This window comes from Gekko japonicus, unplaced genomic scaffold, assembly GCF_001447785.1.
Source record: "Gekko japonicus isolate JY-2015 unplaced genomic scaffold, Gekko_japonicus_V1.1 scaffold1560, whole genome shotgun sequence".
NCBI classification, from domain to species: domain Eukaryota; kingdom Metazoa; phylum Chordata; class Lepidosauria; order Squamata; family Gekkonidae; genus Gekko; species Gekko japonicus.
In genome coordinates this window covers 400788-425861 of record NW_015161998.1, presented here as the reverse complement: position 1 = coordinate 425861, position 25074 = coordinate 400788, and the positions used below count along the sequence as shown (strand labels likewise).

The 25074-nt window shown below is 49.1% G+C and overlaps 1 protein-coding gene across 2 annotated transcripts in view; it reads right to left on the bottom strand.

The window, feature by feature from the left end:
* Nucleotides 1-1392: 1392 nt before the first annotated feature.
* PAQR4 (progestin and adipoQ receptor family member IV) overlaps nucleotides 1393-25074 on the bottom strand; it is a 24300-nt gene continuing 618 nt past the window's right edge. The window contains exons 1-3 of one of the 2 annotated variants that reach the window (XM_015405433.1): nucleotides 14539-14628; nucleotides 5943-6161; nucleotides 1393-5042 (exon numbers count right to left, since the gene is read on the bottom strand). In XM_015405433.1, coding sequence (XP_015260919.1) covers nucleotides 4609-5042; nucleotides 5943-6132 — 624 coding nt within the window. In that variant the 5' untranslated portion in view covers nucleotides 6133-6161; nucleotides 14539-14628 and the 3' untranslated portion in view covers nucleotides 1393-4608. Of the gene's footprint in view, nucleotides 5043-5942; nucleotides 6162-14538; nucleotides 14629-25074 lie in introns of those variants that run through there. The other variant, XM_015405432.1, reaches the window with a different exon arrangement.

The window sequence follows — 25074 nt, the reverse complement described above, 5'->3', positions numbered from 1 at the left end:
GTACTTCTTCACCCAAAGAGTGATTAACACATGGAATTCACTGCCACAGGAGGTGGTGGCGGCTACAAGCATGGACGGCTTCAAGAGGGAATTAGATAAGCATATGGAGTAGAGGTCCATCGGTGGCTATTAGCCACAAGGTATTATAGATAGGGACTCTGGGGCAAGTGATGCTCTGTCTTCTTGGTGCTTGGGGGGGGGGGTCAACAGTGGGAGGACTTCTAGTGTCCTGGCCCCACTGCTGGACCACCTGATGGCACCTGGTATTTTTTGGCCACTGTATGACATAGTATTGGACTGGATGGGCCGTTGGCCTGATCCAACATTGGCTTCTCTTTATGTTCTTAAATCAGTGGACAGACTGGAGTAACTGCCTAGGATTACATTGTAAGGCTCCCTGCATTTCCCCTAAGGCTGTTGTGTGTTATATAGCAAAGATTGTAATCCTTTATATAGTTGAGAGTAAGGCTGATTAAACTCAGTGGGATTTACCTTACAGTGTGCATACCTTGGACAGGGCTGCAAATGTCCTCATCTCTTCCTTTAGTGTTCAAGCCCTTCATAAATGGTGTTGCATAAAGAGAATGAAAATTGGGATGTGCAGGATTTTTTTTCCTCCTGAGTTTCTTAGGTATGTGTGTGCTTTAGCCCTATTGCTGTACCTTGAACTTCTGTGGTGATAAATTCCATACTTCCCTCACATAGAGGGGTTTGCATAGATGAGCACGGTCTATAAGATCAAAGTGTCAATCACCTCTGTTAACTTAGTCCTAACTCATTGTAGTCTGTTCTGGTTTCTTGCACTACAACTAAAAAGGAAATGTTAGGATTCCTGCACAGTCTTGTGAGCCTGACATTAACAACTGACAATTTGTGAGTATTCTTTAAAAAAAAAAAAGGTCCATGTTTGTCTGATTTAGTCTGAGGTTCTGCTTGAACCCCCACACTAGCTTAGCAAAACACAGCAGTTGGTGCCAGTGCAAGACTGCCAAATTTTAGTTCCACAGAATCCAAGTTCATAATTAGATGATTAACTGAGGCCTGTAATTCCACTGCTTTCAAAAGAATTCAGTTGGTAGCTCTGGGTGGTATTTCCGGAATTCTCCTTAAGCATTTTTTCATACCCCAATGGAATTTAAGTGCTTTCTTTAAAAAAAAAGGTAAACCACATACAATGAATGCAGGTAAGCAGCTGCCATGCTTGCTGTGGTCATTTACAATCAAGGCCCCAAAGTTCTTCTAGCCTTACTTCCCACCAAAAAAAAACCCCTCAGACCTCCAAGGGCCTAGAATGAAATTTAGGGTGAGTTTCAAGAGGGTCTGGCTTGTAGACTTGAGGAAGCACCAGAGACAACAAACCAGGCCAAGGGGGCAAATGACACAATCGTCCTTAGACATCTCTCTTTATTAGAAGCCTAGACCTGCTGCCTGTCCAACAGGGCGTTCTGGACCATAAACAGCTACAGTTTCCCCGTCTCCCACCTTCCCGGAGTGCATTTTTAAAAATTATTTGTTGCCTTGCTCTTTTTATTTTTAAGAGATATGTAGCTTCAGCACAGAAGCCGCGAACATTAAGTTATGTCCGATTACCCTGAGATAACAAGAGACAAGACTAGGCTGGGAGTAGGTGAAACCCCAGCCCCAAAAATAGGAGAGCAGAAAACACGCTTCATACCCCAATGTGGGAGGCCTAAGTCAGTCCTCACCCCTCACTGCAGAGCTTCTCTCTTAAGGCCGCCAACTGTCTTCTCCGCTTGCAAAAAACCTGTGGCAAATGGGAGACCCAGATTTCATATTTCCTCAAGGGAAGCATCTTTAACTCTTAACCCTGCTTTAGGGTAATTGTTCCTGCCAAGACCCATTAAAAATCTGACTTTTTAAATTCGCTTTTAGCAATTTTTGTCTGCAGCAATGCCAAAATTCCCCAACCCCAACAGATTAGCCATTTGATACAAAGATAAGGGCCAAAAGAATACATGACACAGTTGCATCTGTTCTTCCCCAGCTGCTTGCTTTTAAAAAAAGAAAAGTATCCTTAAGCAGCTCGGAGTGTAAAAAGAAAAATGGGGAGGGATTGTTTTAACACCTTTCCCTCTGGCCATTTTTCTATAACCTGCCTACCCTACTCCCAAGCTGTTTTTCACTCCTGTAAGAATACATATACAGGTAAACCTTTTCTCTCCAACTGCCTTCAAGATTGTACTCACCCAACAGCAGGGAAAAGATAAATGCCCAGCTATTTATCATGTCTGGTTTGGCCCTGAATCGGACCAGAATCCTGTTTGATTTGCCCGACTACATGAAAACTAGATATCTGAATTTCCAAAACAGGCTGTAACTATGTTCATACATGCTCTGTTTTCTCAGCCACTTTAAACAGATAAGATTCAGATTAAGGTGGTACTGCATACAAAATATAGAATCCCAGTTGGATGGGAAAGAACTTCTTCCATCTTCTTGTAATCTGTTAAAATATATATGTTAAATTAAATGTTAAAATATTTTATCTTTATTTACAATGGCCCCCAAGTATGGGTCGGGATGCTGATGTTCATGGCCTTGATTTAGGTGCCTTCCTTTGGGGCTGAACAAGAGACCCAGAGGACAAAGAGACCACAGTTTAAAAAAATAAAATAAACCCAACTTCACCCTGCAACTCACATTTAAAGCCTAGGTTTTGAAGACCATTATGGCAACTAAAGAAAAAACAACTATGATCTATATCATAGTTGTAGCATGAGTGAGGAATCCAGTGGTACTTTAAAGACTAGCCATTTGTATTCTAGCCGATGCTTCTGCAAATAAGAGCTCAGTCTGTCCAGTGCAGAAGTGCTAGAATAAAAATGTGCCACTGGACTTCTCTCTACTACTGGCTTTTATTTGCACTAAGAGAGAGTACCTAAACTGTGGGTCAGCAGCTACCCCCTTCCCCCAATAATAAATTTAACTCCGACAGGTGGGGGGAGGAAATGCCTGATTTACCATTCCCTACCCAGCAGTCAGAGAGGAGTGTGGAAGGAATTGGTGTTTATGGCAACCGGACTTGCTAGAAAGCTGTTTGGGGCTTGGCAATTCCACTCATGACTATGTTCTCAAAAACGCCCTCCTAGAAATCTAGTTGCTGATCAGGGACCCAAAAATCTTGGCTCTTCCGCCCTTCAGACTCACAGTCAAAACTGGTGGTGCCACTCAGATTGAAGCAAACAGAACTCCGCTGCGCTCTTCCAACATCGATCAATCAGGCTAATTCAGGTGGTCAAATGAAGGAAGAACGCTTAAGTAGCCTTGTGGCTCATAAAGGCCCGTAAGAAAGGACAAGAGAGGAAAGCAGTAGTAGCTTGTGGCTCCCTCACAGGGTCACTGTCACTACAGTGGTGGTGGTGACGGCAGCAGCAGCAGCCACTAGGAAGTGGAGCACGGAATGCTCTCTTCAAATGCATGCTAAACTAAGCTCTGGAAAGCACCAGCTGCAGTAGATGTATAACTGGGGGAGGAAGAAGGAGGGGAAAAATTAAAAGGATCAACCCGAGAACAGATACATTCAGGGCTGACCCCCTTCTCCCCAGATCTCTCCACCGGGAGGGAAGTGGGAAGCTGAGGCACGCTGCAAAGGAAGCCACAGTCCCCAGTTTGGTGAAAACAGCCAGAAATGGAAGCTTATGGGGGGGTCACTGCCCCCTGAACTTCCACCCCTATTCCTTTTTCAAGGCCTTTAATTGTCCCCTGTGGATGAAGGGGAAAGCTGGTTCAGTGCTTCAAGTCATTTCAGAACAAAAAATGCATACAGAGCACCCTCCCCTGTAAGCTGGTTAGCAGCAATGCTTTTACCCCACCACCACCACCACCAAAGACAAATCTTCCATACCATTCAGTGCAGCAGACCTTGATACCCAGTGTCTAACCAGCCCTTTTAAAAAAATAAGAAAAGTATTGCATGGTGTCTGAAAGATACCTGGATAAAAAGTCTATTAAATAACTGTCTCTATAAAGCAGAGAAGCTGTACCCAAAAAACAAGCATCTTCTACTAACCCCCTCTTCTTCCAAGTGCATATCTCATCCCCAAACCTGGTGGAGAAAAAGGGATGTCCAACGGTATTCTTCCTAAACCACCACCACAGCCAACGTAACGCTATCTGTGGTAATGGGGAAAGGTGTACAGCCAAAGAGTGTTGACGTAAGAGGTTTAAGTTCATGAAGAACCTTTGTATCTATGATGCCAATAATTAACTACAGCTTAGGAGACTGTACGTCAACCATCAAAGAACTTTTGTCCACTTTCCCCGTCTCACCATGGTGGTAATTTGGAAGAACAGCTGAACTTCGTAAGCTGTTCTAGAAGCACCTCAACCAATGGAAATCCATTGTTGTATAACTGGAAGTATCCAAATCCTACAGGTGTTGATCCACAAGTATTCAACCAATGGAAAACTACAGCCCCCAAGAACAAAACCCAAGTAGGTTCTATCCAGAAGACATATACATGTCCTTCCATGTCCATCAGCCCTTGTAGAAGACTTTGAATGATGAACTTGCAGCCCACACCTCAGAAGTCCTCCCACTTCTCAATCAGTGGAATTCTTCTGTGGAAAGGAGTGGCCACAGTGTGGTCAATCTGTCGGGCAGGCATAGTTGGCAATCCACTGTAGATCAGCCACTACACCCCAGTGGAGATAGAGGATGCTGACCACCACCAGCACGTGCATAATCTGATGGCTGTTGAACCAGTAGTCAAAGCGGCCCGGCTTCCAGCGCTCAGGCACTCTAGAGATGTTGATGACGCCCCCAAGAAGGGCTAAGCCATCCATTATGAGGTACGAACGCAGAGAGGAAGGGTGGCCACTGCCCAGTCCCACCCAGCGTAGGTAGAAGAAGAAGAAGCGGAAGAGGGCCTGCCAGACGAAGGACCGCAGGCGCCGCACACTTGAGCGGGCAGTCACTGCGCAGAAGATGGCATAGGTTGAAAGGGCTGTGTAGGACAACAGGGCAATAGCACGGGGAAACGGGGCGCAGGCCAGCGTGCAATAGATGATTGGCAGAGCGCCTGCAGATGAGAGAGAGAGAGAGAGAGGTTAGCACAGCTTCTCATTGGTTGCTTTCATAGCTGCCTAATAACCCTCGTCTGTTCTTGTCAGAGCCTGGAAGCTAAGCAGGGTCAGCCGTGGTCATGCAGAGGAAGGAAATGGCAAACTATCTCTGCTCATCCCTTGCCTCAAAAACCCCATGGCCCCTGTGAGTCAGTCACAACTCAATGGCAGGCACTTATGGTTTGTCCTCTAATGTCTAGCGTCAATGTTGACCACTCCACCTTCTCAGGAAGCAGCAATTTGCTCCTCGGACCCACCCAGGATCGCTTAGTCTGCCCTTTCTCCATTCTCTCCCCGAGATCTATGAAGATACGAAGCTGTCTTACATCGAGTTGGCCCACTGGTCTGCCCAGCTCAGTATTACTTGCTCTGACAGGCAACAATTCTTCAGAATCTCAGGCCCTTTCGCAATCCCGGGAATCTTTACCTGGATTAAACCTGGTCTTGATCCAGCCAGCTTTCTGACTCAATCTCACCCAATCGCTTTTCTTATTACAATCCTCATCACACACAGATATTGTCTGTGCAGGACCCATGATCCACTGTACACCCTTTTAAGTGGTCAAAGGAGATCTGTCCTCTTTTCCTCCAGCAGAAAAACTGGTTAGATGTATGTAAAGTACTCTATACTTAGCCAAGCCTCACCACTTCCCCCAAATAAGACTTTGGCCCTTTAATGTACATACCAGATTCAGTTTGGCCCATTCTGCCCCTGGCCTCCCCTCCACGCCCACCCCAAGTCCTTTTTCAGAGATCGGGGACCAGTGACCCCGAGTCCCACACTCCCTCCCCATCAGACATCATGCATCGGTCCATCCCAAGCAACTGGCCCCTGACACAGCAAACGCTTAACTCACCCAAGGTGTTGACCATGCATACCCCACACATGTCAAGGGTGAGCAAGGTGTGGTAAATGGCTGGGCCTCCCTCGTGGTTCATGAAGAGGTGGTAGAGCACACTGCCCAGCTGTGGAAAGATACAAGCCAGGTAGTGTGCTATTCCTAGCCATGCTACGGAGATTCGGGTCCATGGAATGGTCAAGGGCATCAGGAAGAGAAAGCCCAGAAGAGGGATACCTGAAAGACAGAAAAAGGGAGAGGAGAGAGTAAAGCCACCCCAGTATTCTGTCTCTAACCAGGGACGGCAGTGGAACCCACCCATCCCACTTTGCAGCCCACCTAAAGTCTCTAACATAAATGGAGCTATGTAAAGGTTATCCAAGGGTGTGATCACACGCACAATTGGCACCGCCATAGGCGCAAATGTCAGGCGGATTTAAAGGGCGCGATCAGACACGAACATCTGGGAAGCACCCCGTACCCGTCGGCAACCTGTTTTGCTCCGCCGCAGGAGTAAAAAGACACCGGGGAAAATCTGGTAGTAAATGGGTTGCGACGAGCCATGGACAGAGTTTACCATGTCTGATTGCTGCGGCGCGCTCTCGTGGCGTCGGGATGGTCTGATCAGGCCATCCCGACTCCTTGCCGTTGTTTCCCCCCCCCTTCTCAGTATGCACATCATACTGGTGTCTTGCTGTTGTTTTTCCCCTCTTCTCAGTATGCACATCATTGCAAACTCCGTAGGGAGCCCTCAGTGTGGAGATGCGATGCATCGATTCCTTGTTTAAACGCATCAGAAACAAACAGCAAAAAAAACCCACACAACCCTAACTCACCTGTGGTTGTGTCTGATCACGCAGTGGTGGGCTCTGCCCGCAGCTTCCAAGGACCGTGTGATCATGCAACTGTGTGTCAAATTCCTCCAGAGGAATTCCCCCCCACACTTTATCTTGTGTGTGTGACCCCCCCCCAATAGATGTTTTCTCCAGCTTTAGGTCTCTTGCCTTCCAGCCACTGCCTCTTTTACAAGCACTCAGTTCCCATACGATAACACTTGAAGGAATTTCCTAAGCGATCACATTTAATGATCTGCCAGCTGCAACATGTTTGACTGTGACTGGGGACGGGAGATACAACTGGTTCCCATTCACCTAAAACAGTCAAATGCAGACTGAAGTTTGTAACCTGGCCCAGTCCTCTATCAGTCCCTTCCAACTCTATGATTCTATGGTTCCACACACTTTCCTCCTTCTCCACATTTGCTTTGGAGAAAGCTCCAACGGGAGCATAAATGTCAACTGGAAAAAGTCAAGCAGTGCAGAGCCCACGTAAAATTTCCTAGGTGGCTCGTCTGTTTTACCCGGAAATGTCCAAAGGTGTTAATTGTGAGACATTTAGCAAACACTGAAATAAATATTCCTCCTAAAACCCAGCATGCTTCTTTTGGAAACTGAGTGGACTGTTCCTTCCCACCCAACCACCCATCCAACGCTGCAACCTGGTCCATTTCTCCCACCAACTCCTCCACCTTTATCCCTGCTCAGCCTCTTTCTCCCCTTTGGCTTCCTCCGTTCCCCCGGAGGCTGCAGCTTTACACAGATTACGTCTCCCTGAGCCCAATTACTGTGCTAATTTACGAAGCCAGATCTCAATTAAGGACACGATAAACACCCCCCTGGAGTTCATTAAGAGGACAGACAGCCTCCTTTAGGGGCGCGACAACCAAAACCAGAAAAGGGACCGAAGGGAGACTGAGCTGGCAGCAAACCCCAGAGGTAGCAACGGAACTCAGCACTCCTACCGCCCAGAAAGGTTGCCAGCATTTTTCCCCCCCTGGTAGGATTCCTTAGCAACGGCAACAAACAAATTCAGAAAACAAAGTCGTGTTTTCTCACCACAGTATCTCCTCCCCAGGAAAAGGAGCTCCACTCTTGTGTCGTGTTAAAGAGTACAAGGGAAGGGAGGGTTGAGCTACAGCCATGGGCAGAAAGCTTGACACACACTCTTATTGCTCTAGTGTGCCAACTTTTTCTTTGCACAGATAATCTGACCCGCTAAAAGACACAGGAGGGTGGGAGAAACTCAACGGGGGGGGGGTGATTTCCTCAGTGCTTCCACTCCAGGTTATCAAAAGGGCACCTGTGGCACCAATCTGGCAAAGACACAAATGAAGATAGAAGCCCTGAAGTCAGACAGCTGGACAGTTTCAGGTACGCAGCTGAAAAAAGAATCCTGTATGAAGCTGCTTTAGACCCTCTGTGCAGTTGCCTTCTGCGAGATCTGGCCATTCCTCTGTCCAGCTCAGGACTGCCTACTCTGACTGGCAGTGGAGCCCCTTGCCCAGGTCTTGGGTCAACGTCTTTCACCTCACCTGCTACCTGATCCTCTTAATCGGAGGTGCCTGGGACTGAACTTGGGACCTTCTGCATGAAGAACAGATGCCCTTGCTAGCTGAGTCAGGCCATCCCATTCAGTACTGCCTACTCTGACCGGCAGTGGTTCTCCAATGACCAGCACCTACTACCTGTGACCTGGAGGATAGAAGCCCTGAAGTCAGACAGCTGGACAGTTTCAGGTACGCAGCTGAAAAAAGAATCCTGTATGAAGCTGCTTTAGACCCTCTGTGCAGTTGCCTTCTGCGAGATCTGGCCATTCCTCTGTCTAGCTCGGGACTGCCTACTCTGACTGGGAGTGGAGCCACTTGCCCAGGTCTTGGGTCAATGTCTTTCACCTCACCTGCTACCTGATCCTTTTAATCGGAGATGCCTGGGACTGAACTTGGGACCTTCTGCATGAAGAACAGATGCCCTTGCTAGCTGAGTCAGGCCATCAGGCCATCCCATTCAGTACTGCCTATTCTGACCGGCAGTGGTTCTCCAAGGACCAGCACCTACTACCTGTGACCTGGAGATGGCAAACATTGAAACTAGGGTCTTCTGGGGGCAAAACAGACGCTCTCCCACAGAGCCACTGTCTCTCCCCAAAAACCGTATGAAGCTGTCTTATACAGAGTGAAGCCACTAGTCTATCAAGCCCTGCATTTCCTACTCAGCTGGCAGCTCTCTGAGGGCTACATCTTCAAAGTCCTTTCCTAGTCTTAGTAGCCAAGATCCTTTACTTGGAGATACCAGTTAATTGGATTGGATTGAACCATTGGGTGCCCCCCCCCCCCACAACACTATAAAATTACTGTCTCAGCACACAGGCTGCTGTTGGATATGTGGTTCTTAACCAGTGTTATCCATATCACTGGTGGAACACAGACATAGTCTGGCTGGGACACAGAATTCATTCTCCCTCAATCCCCGTGACCACCTGCGTATATGACGTGCCCTTTCCTGCCAACCTTACCTGCCATGGATTATCCATCTCTGACCTTTCGGCATGCTAGTAGCAACCTTGGACATGTGGGAGTTTCTCCTAATCCCCCATTCTGCCTGCCCACCATCAAGCATCTCTGATGTGCTGCTTCCCGCCAACCCTACCTGCCCAGCGATTATCTGCTGGGCTTCTGCAATTTTCCATGTCCTTAAAACTTAGCATAAATGATAAATATAACAACATAATGCTTGTAAAGTAAAGGTAAAGGTTCCCTTGCTCGAAAGCCAGTCGAATCCGACTCTAGGGTTGCGGTGCTCATCTCCGTTTCAAAACCAAAGAGCCAATGCTGTCCAATGACATTTCCGTGGTCATGTGGCCGGCATGACTAAACACCAAGGTGCACGGAACGCTGTTACCTTCCCACCGAAGTGGTACCTATTTATCTACTTGCAATTTCTTGCTTTCGAACTGCTAGGTTGGCAGGAATAATGCTTGTAAACATATACATATCCTTCTTGCTTTTGTCAAGCTGGGACTCAGGTTCTTTGATGTGGTGATTGGTGGGAGACGTAAGATACAGAAGGTTGAAAAGCACTGCCCCCACCCAGTCTCCCTTTGACCTCACCTCACTCAGTGGAGTTGGAGCCCAGGGAGCAGGCCAGTGTTTGGTTATTTCTATGGTGCGTTCGCCAGGCACAGTGCCCTCCAGAGTGCAAGAAGGCAGGTCTCTGCCCCAAGGGGCTTACCAGCTTAAAATAGACTTAAGGGAGACAACAAAGGTAAAGGATAGAAGGGAAGTTATCTGCGGTCATCCCAGTTCTATGTGCTCAGACTTCCTTTCAGTAGGGGAGAAGTCTGTGTGAGAAAGGTGGGTTTTCAGGAGGGATCTGAAGGGGGAGAGAGGGGTGGCGTCACACAGATGTTTGAGGAGGTGGCTTCAGGCACAAGGATGTGTTATAGCACGGAGCTACAGCCCTTATCCCTAACACGGATAGCCCAGACTCGCCCAATCTTGTCAGATCCTGGAAGCCAAGAAGCAGAGTCGCCCCTGCTTGGTACTTGGATGGGAGACCACCAAGGAAGTCCAGGGTCGCCGTGCAGAGGCAGGCAATGCCAAACCACCTCTGAACGTCTCTTGCCTTGAAAACCCTAAGGGGTCACCATCAATGTTCCCTCTAAGCTGTGGAGTCTTGTGAGCAAAAATCCTGCTTTGCGAGCGACTGGCATTACAGTGGTGAGCGAGCGATTTGGCTACTGTATAAAGTAGCTAAAACTGGAGCCATCCTGCCAAGACAAAAATGTGTGAGCCGGAGGCTAAAAAACTGTGAGCTAGCTCACACTAACTCAGTTTAGAGGGAACACTGGCCGCCATAAGTCGGCTGCAACTCGACAACAAAAGCAAAAAACAGCCCCTATTGCGCACAAGCCGAGGGCACCTGGCATAACCAACCCCCCTTGCATTGCAGCTGCCGGCACCCTGATAAAGAGAGACACTGCTCAGACAGACACACGCACACACCCTGGCCCCTGGCATCCCCACCTGGCGGGATGACAATCCCAAGGACAACAGGGAAGCCGTGTCAGCAGATATCCTGCAACTGCGCGTTCTGCTGACGGCACAGATGTGGGACCCAAATGCCAGCTCCACAACCGCAAAGGCCTCCCAAAGACTGCTGAAACATGACTGAGGAGGTTCGGCCTCAGAAGAAGACGCCAGAGAACATCCAGGTGCTGCCCCGTGCCTCCCCCCACCCCCAACGAAGAGCAGACAGAAATCGGAGAAGAGATGCTGGCCAAAAACCTAATCTGGAGCCCTGTTTTCAGGACTGGAGAGACCCCCAAGTGAAGCTGGGCCCTGAAAAAAGTGTCAGCCACAGAAGCCACAAGGGAGTGTTGGCGGCAGTCCAGGGTATGTTCTCATTTCACGGGAGATGACAGCTAGGCTTCAAAGGTCAGGCAGCACCTCACACAAGCCGGGGCACCCTCTTGACAACGGCCCAGAATCCTTTGCCAAGTGCACAGATTCTATGGCAAACAACTGCAGAGAGGAGTTAGCCATACAGCCAAGAAGGCGATTTAAAGTACCTCTCTATTAAAGGGATAAACAGAAGTAATGAAAGCAGGAGGAGAATCATCCCAGTTGTGTGTATGATGCAACAGGCCCATAGAATTAGGTTTGGGGAGCAGAATTCAGGAGCCAAAACAGCACAGGTTTTAATTGCCGAGCTTCCAGTCCTTAGGGCTGTGAAGGTGTGATGTAGCAAACACAACCTCGTATTTCTGTTGCGGAGCCTGCCGTGCAGATCCTGATCAGATATCAAGCCCACTGGATGGCCTTGGGTAGGAGTCAAGATGAGTCCAAGTTTATGTAACAGGGCCTGCAGAATGCAGCTTCTCTTGGCCTATTTATAGCCCACTTTCCTCCCCAGTGGAGGCACAAAGCCGTTTACAATGCTGTTCTCGCCTCCTCCATTTCCCCTTACTGCAACAACTATCTGGTGAGGTAGGTTAGTCTGAGACAGCATGACGGGTGCAAGGTCATTGAGCATGCTTCCATGGTGGGGTTTCAAACTTGGCTCTCCCAAATCCCAGTCCAACGCTCTAACCACTACAGCACGCTGGCTGGAATCTCCGCTGGGGGACTTGAACCCGGGTCTCCCAGACACTATCCACCACACCATGCTGGCTCTCCACACTGTTTTAAGGACAAAAAGACAGCCCTCAGAATTCTGCAGATGCAGTGCTGAGCCATTCAAGTGACAAGAAGTCCATCCTGGAATCTAGCCGCCTGCTTGGAGGTACCTTGATCCGGGGCAGATGCTTTATCCCAGAAAAGTACTCCTACCATTCTGGAAATGATGAACATACAAAGCCGCTATATACTGATTGATCCATCCTGATCAGTATCTTCTTTTCCGCCAGAGTGCCCCGAAAGCTGCTGTTGCCCATCTGGGTGAGGTCTTTTCTGGCACTGGCTATCAAAGATCTTTCGTCTGGTGCTCTCTGCATACAAAGCACATGCTCTGTTACGAAGGCACTGCACATCAGTGTTCCCTCTAAGGTGAGTCAGTGTGAGCTAGCTCATCGCTTTTTAGCCTCTGGCTCACACATTTTTGTCTTTCCTCCATCTGGATGAGGTCTTAAGATCTTTCGTCTGGTGCTTTCTGCATACAAAGCACATGCTCTGCTACAAAGGCACTGCACATCAGTGTTCCCTCTAAGGTGAGTCAGTGTGAGCTAGCTCATTGTTTTTTTAGCCTCTGGCTCACACATTTTTGTCTTTCCTCAGGAAGGAGGGCTCCAGAGCAAACTAATTTACGCAGTAGCCAAATCGCTGGCTCACCACTTGAATGCCAGTAGCTTACAAAGTAGAATGTTTGCTCACAAGGCTCCACAGCTTAGAGGGAGCACTGCCGCGCCTCCCTAGCTGGTGATCCGCAGGGGAGGGCAGCAATATTTGAAGCAGTCCGTTCTGTTCTGAAGCCCCCAGGAACCAATGCTGATGGTGGCGGTGGGGATTTGATACCCGTTTCCTCCTGCTCCGCATTCACCTCCACGGCCTCTCCTCTCCCAGGTCTCTTTCCTCCCTGCTACAGACCTGTCATGGAAGCGCAATCCCAGCCAAGATCTCCTCCCCGGGGACGTGTCGGTGATCGGATAACTCACCCGGAAGCATCAAGACTGTGTAACATTAAACAGTCATGATTTCGTGCTCCGAGCCAGAGAGTCTCAGACAGGGAAAAGACTGTGCAGCGCTGGCTGGCGTTTGGGGGAATCCAGACCCACCCCTCGCCACTGCTCACCCACCTCTGCCTGCTGTGTTTCCCAGAGGAGCTGGCAATCTTGGCTCTCACCCCCCCCCACACACACCCCTAATTTTCTTCCCATGGCTGAAACATGAGCAACCTCCACCGCAGACAGCGACAAAGTTTTATTCAAGGTATAAGCTTGCGTGGGCGACAAAGCCTTACCACATCCACATCCAAGTATTTTCTTACACCACAGGTAAGGAAAACCTCTGGTCTTACTGTGCACACTAATTCAGGTGGGTAGCCATGCTGGTCTGAAACAGCAGAACGAAGTTTGACTCCAGTGGCACAAGACCAACAAAGTTTTATTCTGGGTGTAAGCTTCCATGTGCACACACACTTCTTGAAGACGTGTGTGTGCACAGGAAAGCTAATCCCTTGAATAAAACTGCTGGCCTTAAATAAAACTGTTGGTCTTAAAGGTGCCAGTGGACCCAGATTTTGTTCTGCTGCTTCAGGCCAACAAGGCTCTGATCCAATTCTTTTATCGTTATTAACAACAAGAAGCTGGGTGTCCGTGAGGAACTGGAGGGGGAGAAACAATTTGGAAAGCCACTTCTTCCCTCAAAATCTCTCCCTCATAGACTTGCCAACCTCCAGGTAGGGCCCAGAGGTCTCCTGGGACTACCACTGGCCGTCAGCCTACAGAGGTCGGTTCTTCTGGAGAACATGGCTGCTAGCCCTTTAAGACCAATGTCTGAGGGAAGTGTGCGTGCACATGAAAGCTTAATCCCAGAATAAACATTTGTTGGCCTTAAAGGTGCCACTGGACTCAAAAATTTTGTCCGGCTGCTTCAGACCGACACGGCTACCCCACCTGAATCAGGCATCAAATGAGTTTAACTTGGGGGGGGGACCTCTGCAAATCCACTTACAGCGGAGGCTTAGGGGTTTTACTTTTAAATGCCTACGGCCCATCCAGGACAAGAGTTCAGTTCAGGCTTTCCTCACCACCCGGAGAAGTCAGCAGCTCCTAAAGTATAAGCCACTTATGTTCAGGAGGCGGGTATTTTGGCATATCTGGGATAGGATTTGCCCTCTTTCCGTGGCCCCCTGTGACACTGGACCCCTGGCTGGCAGGAAGGTGGGCGGAGGAGTAAGCTCTTAACAGGATCATGGCTAGCTATCTGGAAGATGCTAAATACAGTTCTAGGCAAGGCACAGAACGGGCGAAGGTGCAGCAAAGAGATAAGGTTAGGCGGCGGACTGCAGGAAGAGACTTGCAGCAGGGCACTCTCCCGATCAGCATCGACGCCAACCAGTCCAGAGGGCAACAAAGAAATTCAACGAGACGTGCTGTGCTAGCCCTTTGGCCAACAGTTAGACACCCAAAAAGATTTTGAAGCATTTCTTCATACACGGGGGGGCCACAGGCTGCATTAAGTGCCACTAGCTTAGATGGCATATTGGGGGAGGACAACCCCCCCCTACAGTTAGTAGGTTATTGGCAAAACACTGAACCTCCACAATCAGGGGCAGCATACCTTCGTTTACTGGATGCTGGAGCCAAAACAACAGGATGTTTTCTCACACTCTGGAAAGAAGGTTGGACGAGGTGGACTTCAGTCGGACTCCCTCCCAGGGTCGCCAAGTCATGACCTCTCTGTGGCCTGTGAGCACAGGGACCTGAAGAGGATTGCTCTCTCACTGCATCACTGGGAGGCCCCAGGCACCCAAGAGGAAGACTCAGGACACTATTTAAAGGGTGGGGAGCTGCCAGCCAAGCCGAGGGATTGTGTCTCTTGTGCTATTTGGATGGCATCCTTCCAAGCAAGGAGTGAGTGAGCCCGGTCTTACTTTAGACACATGCAGGGGGACACGGTGGGCGGGGCGAGGGGGAAGTCCATACCCGCGTCCTCATTCTACCTCTTAGCCCCACAAAGTCACCGAGGTCAAGAGGATCCGGAATGGCTCACGTTACTGGCGCAGCTGCCTCCAGGTCGACAGCCTCTGCGTCCCCCAGCTGGCTGGATCCCCCCCTCGGCGACTCCCGGGCTCCCAGACCACTGCAGCGCTTTGCGTCCTGCGATCTCTGCAGCCTCACGTACCTCTCCGGTTGATTTTTCTTCTGCCCTTCCTCCCAGGAGCTCAGAACCGTTCTCCCCTTACTCGCGACGCAACATCGGCACTCACGGGTGGGCAACGCAGCCAACTGGAAAGCCCAGCTCTGCTGATCAAAAGCCCTGGCGTCTGCCTCCCACTCTTTCCCCCATATATCCAGGGCTTGGGTTTCTGTTCATCTGCGAATCCCCTGCACAAGCATAACATCCGGCATCCAGAGCAGGATTCAGCATCCCAAGTTTCTCAGATTTCATCCAAAAAAAGTAAAAAGAGAGACAGAGTGAGAGAGAGAGAGAGAGAACAGGGTTTCCAGGCCTCATGATTTCAAAGAGAAAGACAGCTGCATGCAGCCTCTAGTGAAACCTGGAGGACTGGGGGTGGGGAGGGTGCGAGGCCAGCAGTTCTGAGGAGCTGTACACCACTCAGTTATTCCTTCTCCCTGCCTAGTTTAAAAAAAAAAGTGCATGTGTGAAAAGGACACATCATTTGTTGAGGCATAATGTAGATTCTGTACCAGATTGTTTATAGGTTATAATTTTAATTGATTTATGTGTTTTACATTTTAATTGTAAATTCGCACTGTGTGCAAATCAATTTGTTTGGCACCACAATCGGCAGGGGTCGTTTCGTAGAAAAAGAGCTAGGGGAACTCATTAGCATAACTCATTAGCATATGCCACACCCCCTGATATCAGGGGCCCGGCGGTGGACCTGCAAGGCCGGCGGGAGTGCGAGGAAGCCCCGCCAAGGCCCTCCCTGGCCCTAGGCAGGCAGGGGTGGGGAGAGGCAGGGAAGAAGCAACTTACCCTCCCTCTTCTCCTGCCTCCTTCTGGCTGAATGAGGGCCGGAAGTGGGGTGGCCGGAAGCAGGGGCCGGGGTTTCATCGTGTGCCCCGCCCCCCGCACCTCACCCGGGGGAACTGCGATCCCCCCCCGAATTGACCTCTGACAATCGGTGTGCATGCGCTTGTGGGGGAAAAACAGCAGGCTGGATCCTAAAATTCTGCAAACAGCAAAGTTTCCTGCTAGCAGAAGACCCTCTTGTGCTGGTGGAAAGGAGTGGAACAAAGTCAGAAGATCCAACCCCACAAAAGTTTCATTTTAAAAAAGACCTTGTCTTTAGAGAATGCCCACGTGGATTACTGCAGCAAGCATCGTTTTAGAAGAGGAACTCCTGCAGAGAACAGAATGCCTCTTCTAAGGCAGTGCTGACCAACTGTTTTTTTAATAAGTATTTTATTAGAAATAATTTAAGACATTAAAATGTGTGACCTGATTAGCCGGGGGGGACGACGACACGCTTTTAGTCTAACAAAATTATTTTAATTAATTCATCCCACTGACCAACCATAGAACCCCCCATTTTATTTATTCATCGTGTTCCCACTTCTATTTCTCCTACGGCTGCTTCTGGTTTGGTTTGAGTCCGGACAGAAGTAACTGTAAAACGAAAACAAAAATGAACCCAAGCTGTGGCGGCAGTAAACCACAGCAGAGGAAAACTGCACCTGCTCAACTATTGTCTGCCTCACAGCTTTAACAACAATACAGGAAAAATGGTGCCAGGGTTAACCATAGGAAGCGGCTATGTATCTGAAGAAGTGTGCATCCACACAAAAGCTTATACACAAAATTAAACTTTGGTGGTCTTAAAAGTGCCACTGGACTCAAACTGTGTTCCATTGGAAATGGGCTTATCTTTAATAGATTCTTTTAACTCAGGACAGTCTGCTCTGAATGGCAGCCGCTCTCCCTGATCTCAGGCACAGAAAGGTCTTTCACAGTAACAGAGATGCTCAAAACTGAAGGTGCCAGGAGAGATGGGCCTCCTGGCCTCTGTGCCCTGTCTCTTGGCCCACCAGGGCAACTGGCTGGAAGCTGTGTGAAGGACAGGGCTTGGATCTAGCCAGCGTCTCAGCTTATGAAACAGGAAGGGGAGGTCCCTTCTGACCAAACAAAAAGGCTATTGTGGGGATCACGGGTTCTGCGTGGACAAAAAGCCACATGGGACGGAGACCTTCGCAACAAGGGAGAATGGGCAAGATTTGGTGACAAAGCTGACTGGATCCAGCCCAGAATGCTGAACTAGATGGGCCACTGGTTTGATCCAGCAGGGTATTTCTTACAGGTCTCTTCCACAGCTTAGTTCTTATATTGTTTAGGGTTAGGATAGTTTTGCCTAATGTTGAGCCACAGATCCAGTTGCTTGGAAATTAAACCTATCATCAGTAGCCACGGGGAAAGCATTGTGTGCACCACTGTTCCCTCTAAGCTGAGTTAGTGTGAGCTAGCTCACAGTTTTTTAGCCTCCAGCTCACCCATTTTTGCCTTAGCTCAGGAAGGATGGCTCCAGAGCAAACTAAGTTATGCAGTAATCAAATCGCTCGCTCACAACTTTAAGGCCAGTAGCCCAGAAAGTAGGATTTTTACTCACAAGACTCCACAGCTTAGAGGGAACATTGGTGTGCACCCCTAGGGATCTTGCTTCACAGGCTCCCTGCCCTCTCCCTCCACTGGACTGCATGCTCTCCGGAGCACAAACGGGAGAATGTTAAAGAGCACCCAAAACCATCCGTCTGCTTCATCTGATTTCAATGCTGGAACGGGTTTTCATTAGGGCAGCAACATTTAATCTAATGGAGGAATTGATTGGGGGGGGATTATTGATTGTCAAAAAATAAAAGCCCCTGATTAAATCAGGCAACAGATTTTTTTTAAAAAAGTATTTTAATGCAATCATTTATAAAAACTGCAGCTGAAACGCACCATCGAGAAGAAACATTAAAAATGTGGCAAGCAAACAGATTTATTGTGGCATAAACTTCCCCGGGGCCAAAGTCCCTGTCCTTCCATGCAGGAAGTGTGCCTCAGTTTGGCCCAAGGACATAAATCTGCCTAGGGGAAAGAAAAATGTAAACAGTGAGGTTAAAAGACAATTGACCTCTTTGTATACAATCATTTCTGTCTCTCATACTCTCTCGCGCGCTCTGTTCTCCCCAAGAGATCACTTCATGCATCCAATGAAGTGGACTTTGCCCACAAAAGCTTCCGCCATAATAAAACTGCTGATCTTTAAAATGCCGCAAGACTCCATTTTGATTCCACTGAAACAGACCAACATGGCAACCCATTTGGAATTTGGCTTCTTAAGATGCCTGCTTCCATATACAAACATATCACCTTTTTAAAATAAAAAAGGATGCTGTTTTTTCTTTCAGAATCTTCCTTTTAAAACATGCTTTTGGATGGCCTGGGCCTTTATAGCAAGGCGTAACTTATTTTCCTGGGCAATTTGGATGCTGCTGTGAATAAATACATTATTGCTTTGACTCAGATATAAATTTCATCCAGTAAAGTTTGCATAATTTTCCAAGGGTGGTTTCCATCCACCGCACAACAGCCCTATTTTTTTTGAGCACCAAGTAAAGGCTCACCCACGCTAGTCTTGGTCAGGCATGGGCATGCCCAATCTACAGGCACGCCCGGCCTCCACTTCCTTCCCTTGGTCTACCCAGATTAAGAGTTGCTTTCTCAAGAGAAAAGGAAGGGTTGGGATCTTGAAGGAACCACAACTTCTCATTCTGCTCTACAAGACTTGAGGGCCCATGAGGTCTTCTGGGCAAGCAAAGGGTGGCCAGAAAGAACCAGAATGCCAGGTTGCCATCACCTATGCCTCTCACCTGTGGCCGTCTGGTACCTTGCTGTGTTCCCTCACAAACCTCAGAAGCAGAAGGCATTACATTCTTCAAAATGTTTTCTGAAGGGCTCAGAAGTAGGCCCTTCTAATCCCTTGGGAACTGCAACTCCACATCCGCTTCCCGCCCCGCAGTTCTTAATGGTCAGCCAGGAGAGCAGAGAGAGAGAGACTCATTCATTCCCCCTCTGCTTGGATTAATCGGGATCAACAGAATTTAACCCAAGTGGTCTGGAAAGGCGATTCTCAGCAGGACTTCTGGCTTCTCTGAGGGAACGCAGCAGGTAGGGCAGAGGCTCCGACTCTCCAGAACACAAGAGAATGAATACTGGAAGCCTCCTTATACAGGATCACGCCACCTGAAACAGCACTGCCTACTCGGATTGATAGCAGCCCTCCAAGGTCTGTGGTCAAAGACTTTTCTCGCTATCCAAGATCCTTTACCTGAATGTTGCAGGGATTGAACCTAGGCCTTTTTGCACACAACACATGTGAGCTCTGACCCCCCTTCCTGGAGGAAGAAGGGCCCAGTGGTCCAAGTAAAGAAATAGTTTCACCTGACAGCTCAATGGAGCCTCGGTATCCAGAGACAGTACACTTCTAGGTAATAGTACAGCCACCCGCCCCCAGGACCAGTTGATGAGCTCTCAGAGACATCTGGCTGTCCACAGTCGGAAACAGAACACTAAGTGAGACCCAGCCGGGAAACTCCTACTCCTCCCCAATTTCTTCGCTTGCTTTTTGGGCGCCCAACCCTGGGGACAGACGCTGCCAAGCAAACCCCAGGTGTTCGGTACACGCCGCTCCCTGGAGATCCCCACCCAGCCGATGCTAACAAACCAGCTGTTTGGTATCCACGAGGCAATGCTCCTGGGACGCCAATATTAAGTCAGCTTACGCGCAGAGTTCTAGTTCGCCCAGCCAAGCTGTTTCGCTGGCTCCCTTCATTAAACACCTTCAGTTTTCCGAGCTAAGCCACCGCAGTTCACACACGACCGGCAGAGATCCCTCTCGCCCTGCAGTTTTTCAGCCGCGTTCCTGGGAGCCCTAGTTCCTTGCTCAGGCAAGCTGATGACAGTGGGCCCTGAAAACACTGTCAGCCACTACCGATCTCCCCCAAGACAAGAAGCCACAGGGCAGTGTTGGCAGCAGTCTAGGGTACATTCTCGTTTTACAGGGGATGACAGCTAGGCTTGAAAGATTGGCTAGCGCCTCACCCAAGCCGGGGCGCCTTCTTGAAAATGGCCCAGAATCCTTTGCAGCATGCAGGGATTCCACGGCAGGCTCACAGAGGTGTCCTTGACGGCTCAAATCAATGAGGAACGGGTTTCTCTCACGAGCAGAACCTTTGAAATCCACAGCTAGAGGACTTTAATTCCTTCTTAAGAGCTTGGTAGAAACCCAGGAGTCTTGGCTCTCTGTGGGGACACTGATCCCTTGAACGCTCATATCCCCTCAAGTGTATGCTCTCTCTCACTATGGCTGCCTTTGCCTGCTTTCTTCAGGAAGCAGGTTGGCAACTGTTTATCGAGTTTCTACAATCTCCCTTCCCCTCCACGCTCAGCCGCAAGGCTTGCACCACTATTTCCTGTTACGATTTGATCCCATTTGACATGGAGAGAGTGTGAGAAGCGGAAGGCCCAGGCCGCAACAGTTAAGAGCATGTAACAAAGCCTGATACTTATCATCTCCCAGGCTACACAGTTGCACAAGAAAGAAAAAAGCTTATTAATGGATCACAAACACAAGTTCCTGAATCTTAGTTTTCTTTTTTTTTAATGAAGCAAGTTACTAGTCCTCGTGGTCGCAAAGGTCTATTTGAAATCACGTGGATGAATAGAATTTGCCTCAGCACAGTGGGATGTGCACACCTGGACAAAGAAATCAGACTCTCACCAAAGGAAAGCCAGCTCTACCCTTACCAAAAGGGCCCCAACCCACACTTTGGAAAGTCCTGACCCTTGACTATTTCTCTTGCTGGTAATAGTTGCAAAAAGGCTTTGTCCCCGCCCCCCCAATGTCTCTTTACCCCTCAGCTTGTTTCCTGGAAAATTAAACTCAGCCTGTATGAGAAACTCTCTCAAGATCTTCTCATAAATGCACAATATTTATTCAGCAAGAAATAAAGAGAAGAAAAACACGAGAGGTGTGACATGTTGAGTGGCCGTGGGAGCAAGGCCTGGATCTTGCCTGCCTGCACGTTTCAAAGAATGGGGATCTGGATCGTGGCTGACCCTGATCCACTGGATCCCTGTGCGTATAGACTGATGGTGACCCCAGCAAGGGCCTTTCAAGGCTAGCGATGAAGAGTACTGTCTGCCTCCTCAGCAAGGGCGGATCTACTATGAAACTACTGAAGCTTAAGCTGAAGCAACTTTTAAAAAAATAAGTAAATATTTCGACAAAATTGATTGAAGCAACTTTTTTTAAATAAGTAAATATTTCGACAAAATTGATGGAGCTTTAAAAAAGTGTTTGTTATTAAAATAAGGCTATTTTAGTGACAGCGTCTTAAGCCAATGGCTTGAAGTACTTAATATTGACCTTAGAATATGCTCTAATACCCGTGTCATATGGCCTTGTTGGATGTTGGCCTATTGTTGCTGGCTGGCATAATAGTCCAAGCTTCAGGGTCCCAAAAATGTAGGTCTACCACTCAGTGTTCCCTCTAAGCTGAGTCAGTGTGAGTTAGCTCACAGTTTTTTAACCTGACACGTTTTTTGTCTTAGCTCAGGAAGGATGGCTCCAGAGCAAACTAATTTATGCAGCAGCCAAATCGCTCGCTCACAACTTTAATGGCAGTAATTTTTGCTCACAAGACTCCACAGCTTAGAAGGAACATTGCGACTGCTCCTCAGCGTCTTCCTTGGTGGTCTCCCATCAAACTACAACCCCTGCTTAGTTTCTGAGATCTGCCAGGATGGGGCTATACCATGCTGCCTTTTCTCCCCCACTGGATTTAGGGCAGCCTGAAAGGTGGTTTCACAAGCCTTGTTCAGATATACAGAAGAATGTGGTAGAATCAGCTGCAACATGCCTAAGTGTGGGGAGGGGAGGGGCTCCCTCCTCTCTGAAAAACTCCCAGTAAACAGAAAACCAGCACAGCACAGCAAGCAAAAGGCAGCCTGGAAAGGGAGCATTTCTCCCTGCTGTTGGAGTGTTTTGCTGTTAATGCAGAAGAACAGTCCAGGCTGGACTCCACCGCCTGCAGTCTATTCTACCACCTTGCTCTCCTGCATGCACAAACCAGCGCTGCCACTGCACACTCCCCCCTTCAGCCAGGGTAAACCACAGCAAGCAGCTAGGCCAGATCCTCCATGCCTTGATCCAGCAAGTGACAGATAAAAACAGAAAGAGGGAGTTTTGACCTTACATGGAAAGCCAGTCCATCCCGTGGCTCTTAAGAAAGGTAAGCAGAAGACATCTTGCAACTTGTTCTATTGCCTAACTCTCCCCACTTTCTCTCTGACCACCCCGAGAGCAGCTATGGAGCTGAGACAGGTTTCCACTTGCATTTATTCAGTTTGGAGATTTATACCCCACTCTCCTCCCCAACGGGGATCCAAAATGGCTTGCAGCACCATTTTCCCTTTCTTCTCCATTTTTATTATCACAACAACCCTGTGAGATAGGCTGGAGAGAGACAGAGAGAGAGAACGACTGGCTCAGAGTCATGCAGCGAGTTTCCGTGGCAGACTGGGGATTCAGACCTTGGTCTTTAGATTCTGCTCCGACACCCATATTACACCGACTCCCATGCTTGTATCCACACTCCCCCCCGCCAGTGAGAAGTACTGGGGCTCGCACCTACCTGTAACCTACACCTATCAACTGGGGACCCCCATCCTTCCAATTTGTGATGGGAGGGAGAGGCTGCAGTGATAATGTGATGAGAAAAAGGCACCAGCGCATGCTCAAGGGACACATCTATTACTTCACAGGTATCAGAGCTGAGCCCTGACACTGAAGAGGAAAAAAGGTATCCTCTTCCTACTTTTTGTAAACAGGAGTCTTACGGCATCTCAGACTAACAAACTGTCAGTCTGAAAAGTATCACAAGACGCCTGCTTTTTTGGAGGCAACAGTTCCTTTCCTAGAATGCTTATTCTGTAGCATTCATTCAAATATGAGCTGTAGTGTAAGGCAGGAGCTAAGAGAACGGGGGAATCCCTGGTTTAAGCCCCACCACTGCTACATATCCCCTCAGGCAACCTGCTCTCTGCAACCTGCTCTCTTTGCAGGGTTGTTGTACGGATGTAAACATGACTGTGAACGAGCCAGCAGTTATTACTGGGATAATTACTGCTGTCTCCTCTTAAGTCTGTCTAAACTGGGCTTGCCGATCTTGTAAACCACCCAATGTAACCTGCTAGCTATGAATCACGACAACACCCCTGCTTTCACAGTGCCAGGCACACAGCAAAAATCTGGCCACCAAGCTGGGCAGGGCTAACAAGCTGTGCAAGGCCTTTGAGATATGCATCCCTTTCCCATCTCTTAAAACATCCCTCTGCATTCTTTCACAAGTACCCAGAATGCCAGCAAGTGTTAACACAGCTGGTAGAAATGGCCAGGGCTAGAAACTTTTGTGGCCCTGTTGCAAGGTTGTGCTGAAGGGAAACGATCTCCGGAAAGGAGCAGTGCCTTGGCAGGTGACATGCGGATCCCTCCGGCCATTGCTCTCACAAGGTGTCCCCATATGGACTTAGAACTGCAAATGAGAATGCAGCCAACTTCTCTGTGGTTTACTCCAGCATAGCAGGATGTGCATCCCCAGGCAGACTCTCACCTAAACCAGCAGTGAAAACGTGTGATGTGTTTGGTCATAACTCCCATAAGGGTAGCATAGTAGCTGTGTTCCAGGGGGAGGAGCCTCACTCAAGCCTGGATTTGACCACAACCGAGCCACTTCAACCACCCCCCACCCACAATATGGGCAATAACAATACTGGCCTACCTGACAGGGTTGTTGGAAGGCTATACACAAAGTGCTCTGAGCACTTCAAAACGCAATACAGGTGCCGAGTATCATTCATAATACTGAGCTGGCCCAGTACCCCAGCTCAGCAATCAATAGAGGAGAAATTCCGAAACCCCGTTCTTGTCTATTTTCACCACCGACAAAATTATAGCACTAAAGAATGCAGAAAGGGGCAACAGCACATCCAGGCTGTTGATTCCCCAAAGCTCTTTGCACTCAGCCTAAAAGACCCCGAGCCTTAAAGCCCTTCAATGCAGTTGCATTTTCCAATTCACACATTACAGAGCATGCAGGTTGAGTCTGGGGTACCCAGCCTGTATCCTATGTAAGAGTCACATGCAAGTTGCAGATGCTCAGTTCCTGAGTATAGGGTGTCCAGTCTGGACCACGACCATGGCACAGGAGCCTCAGTCTACCCCTCTGTGCAATTCCCCTGACCTGCAATGCTCCCAGCGGTGTGCTCTGTGGCCCCTTAGGAAAACTCCTGTGTTCACTTCTGGGTTTCACCTACAGGCCGAACACTGAAACCCTCAGCACTATTTCCACTCAGGAAAATGGCGGGGGGAGGCTGAACCCCCTTCCCCACCGGTGCCACAGTCACAATCTGGATCAGGCACCTCAGATATGAGAACTGAGGATAACCTACAACTCATATGTGACCTAGGACCCAGGATAGGGACTCTGGGCACACCACAATGTGCAAATCGGTTTGTCAGACCCCTGGTCCACATCACTGAGTGCAGACTGCTCTGACGGGCGGCAGCTCTCCCCAGGCTGTGTGACCCTTCCCCGCATCTTTGCCAGGGGTCCTTTTTTTAAACTGGAAGAGGTGGCCAGAGGACCCCGTGCATGCCAAGCAGGTGCTCGACCGCCCAGCCTTCTCTCTCTAAGCAACCAGCCGCTCTCCTGCGAAACCACACCGAATCCATGCCCAGAGCTGCCCTCCAAAGCAAAAGGACAGTGAAGCCTCCAGATCTAGAGAGCCACCCTCGACTCGGCAACTTTGCCTGGGAGACCTGCCCGTCTGCATAGAAGGGTGGGGTGCGGAGACACTTGGGATTCTCCTGGCGATCTGTAGGAGGCTTGGAGGAAATCAGGCGGGTGGCCGAGAGATTGGGGGGGGGGACACCCGGCTCCCTACCCCGCCCCCGCTAGCTGGATTGCAATCGGATTTCTGCACCTGAGATCAGGTTGCAGGAAGAGGCAGGAAGGGCGGCTGGAGGAATCGGGGGGCCAAGCGTGTATGCAGTGTGTGTGTGTGTGTGGGTCGAAGCAAGGGGACCTG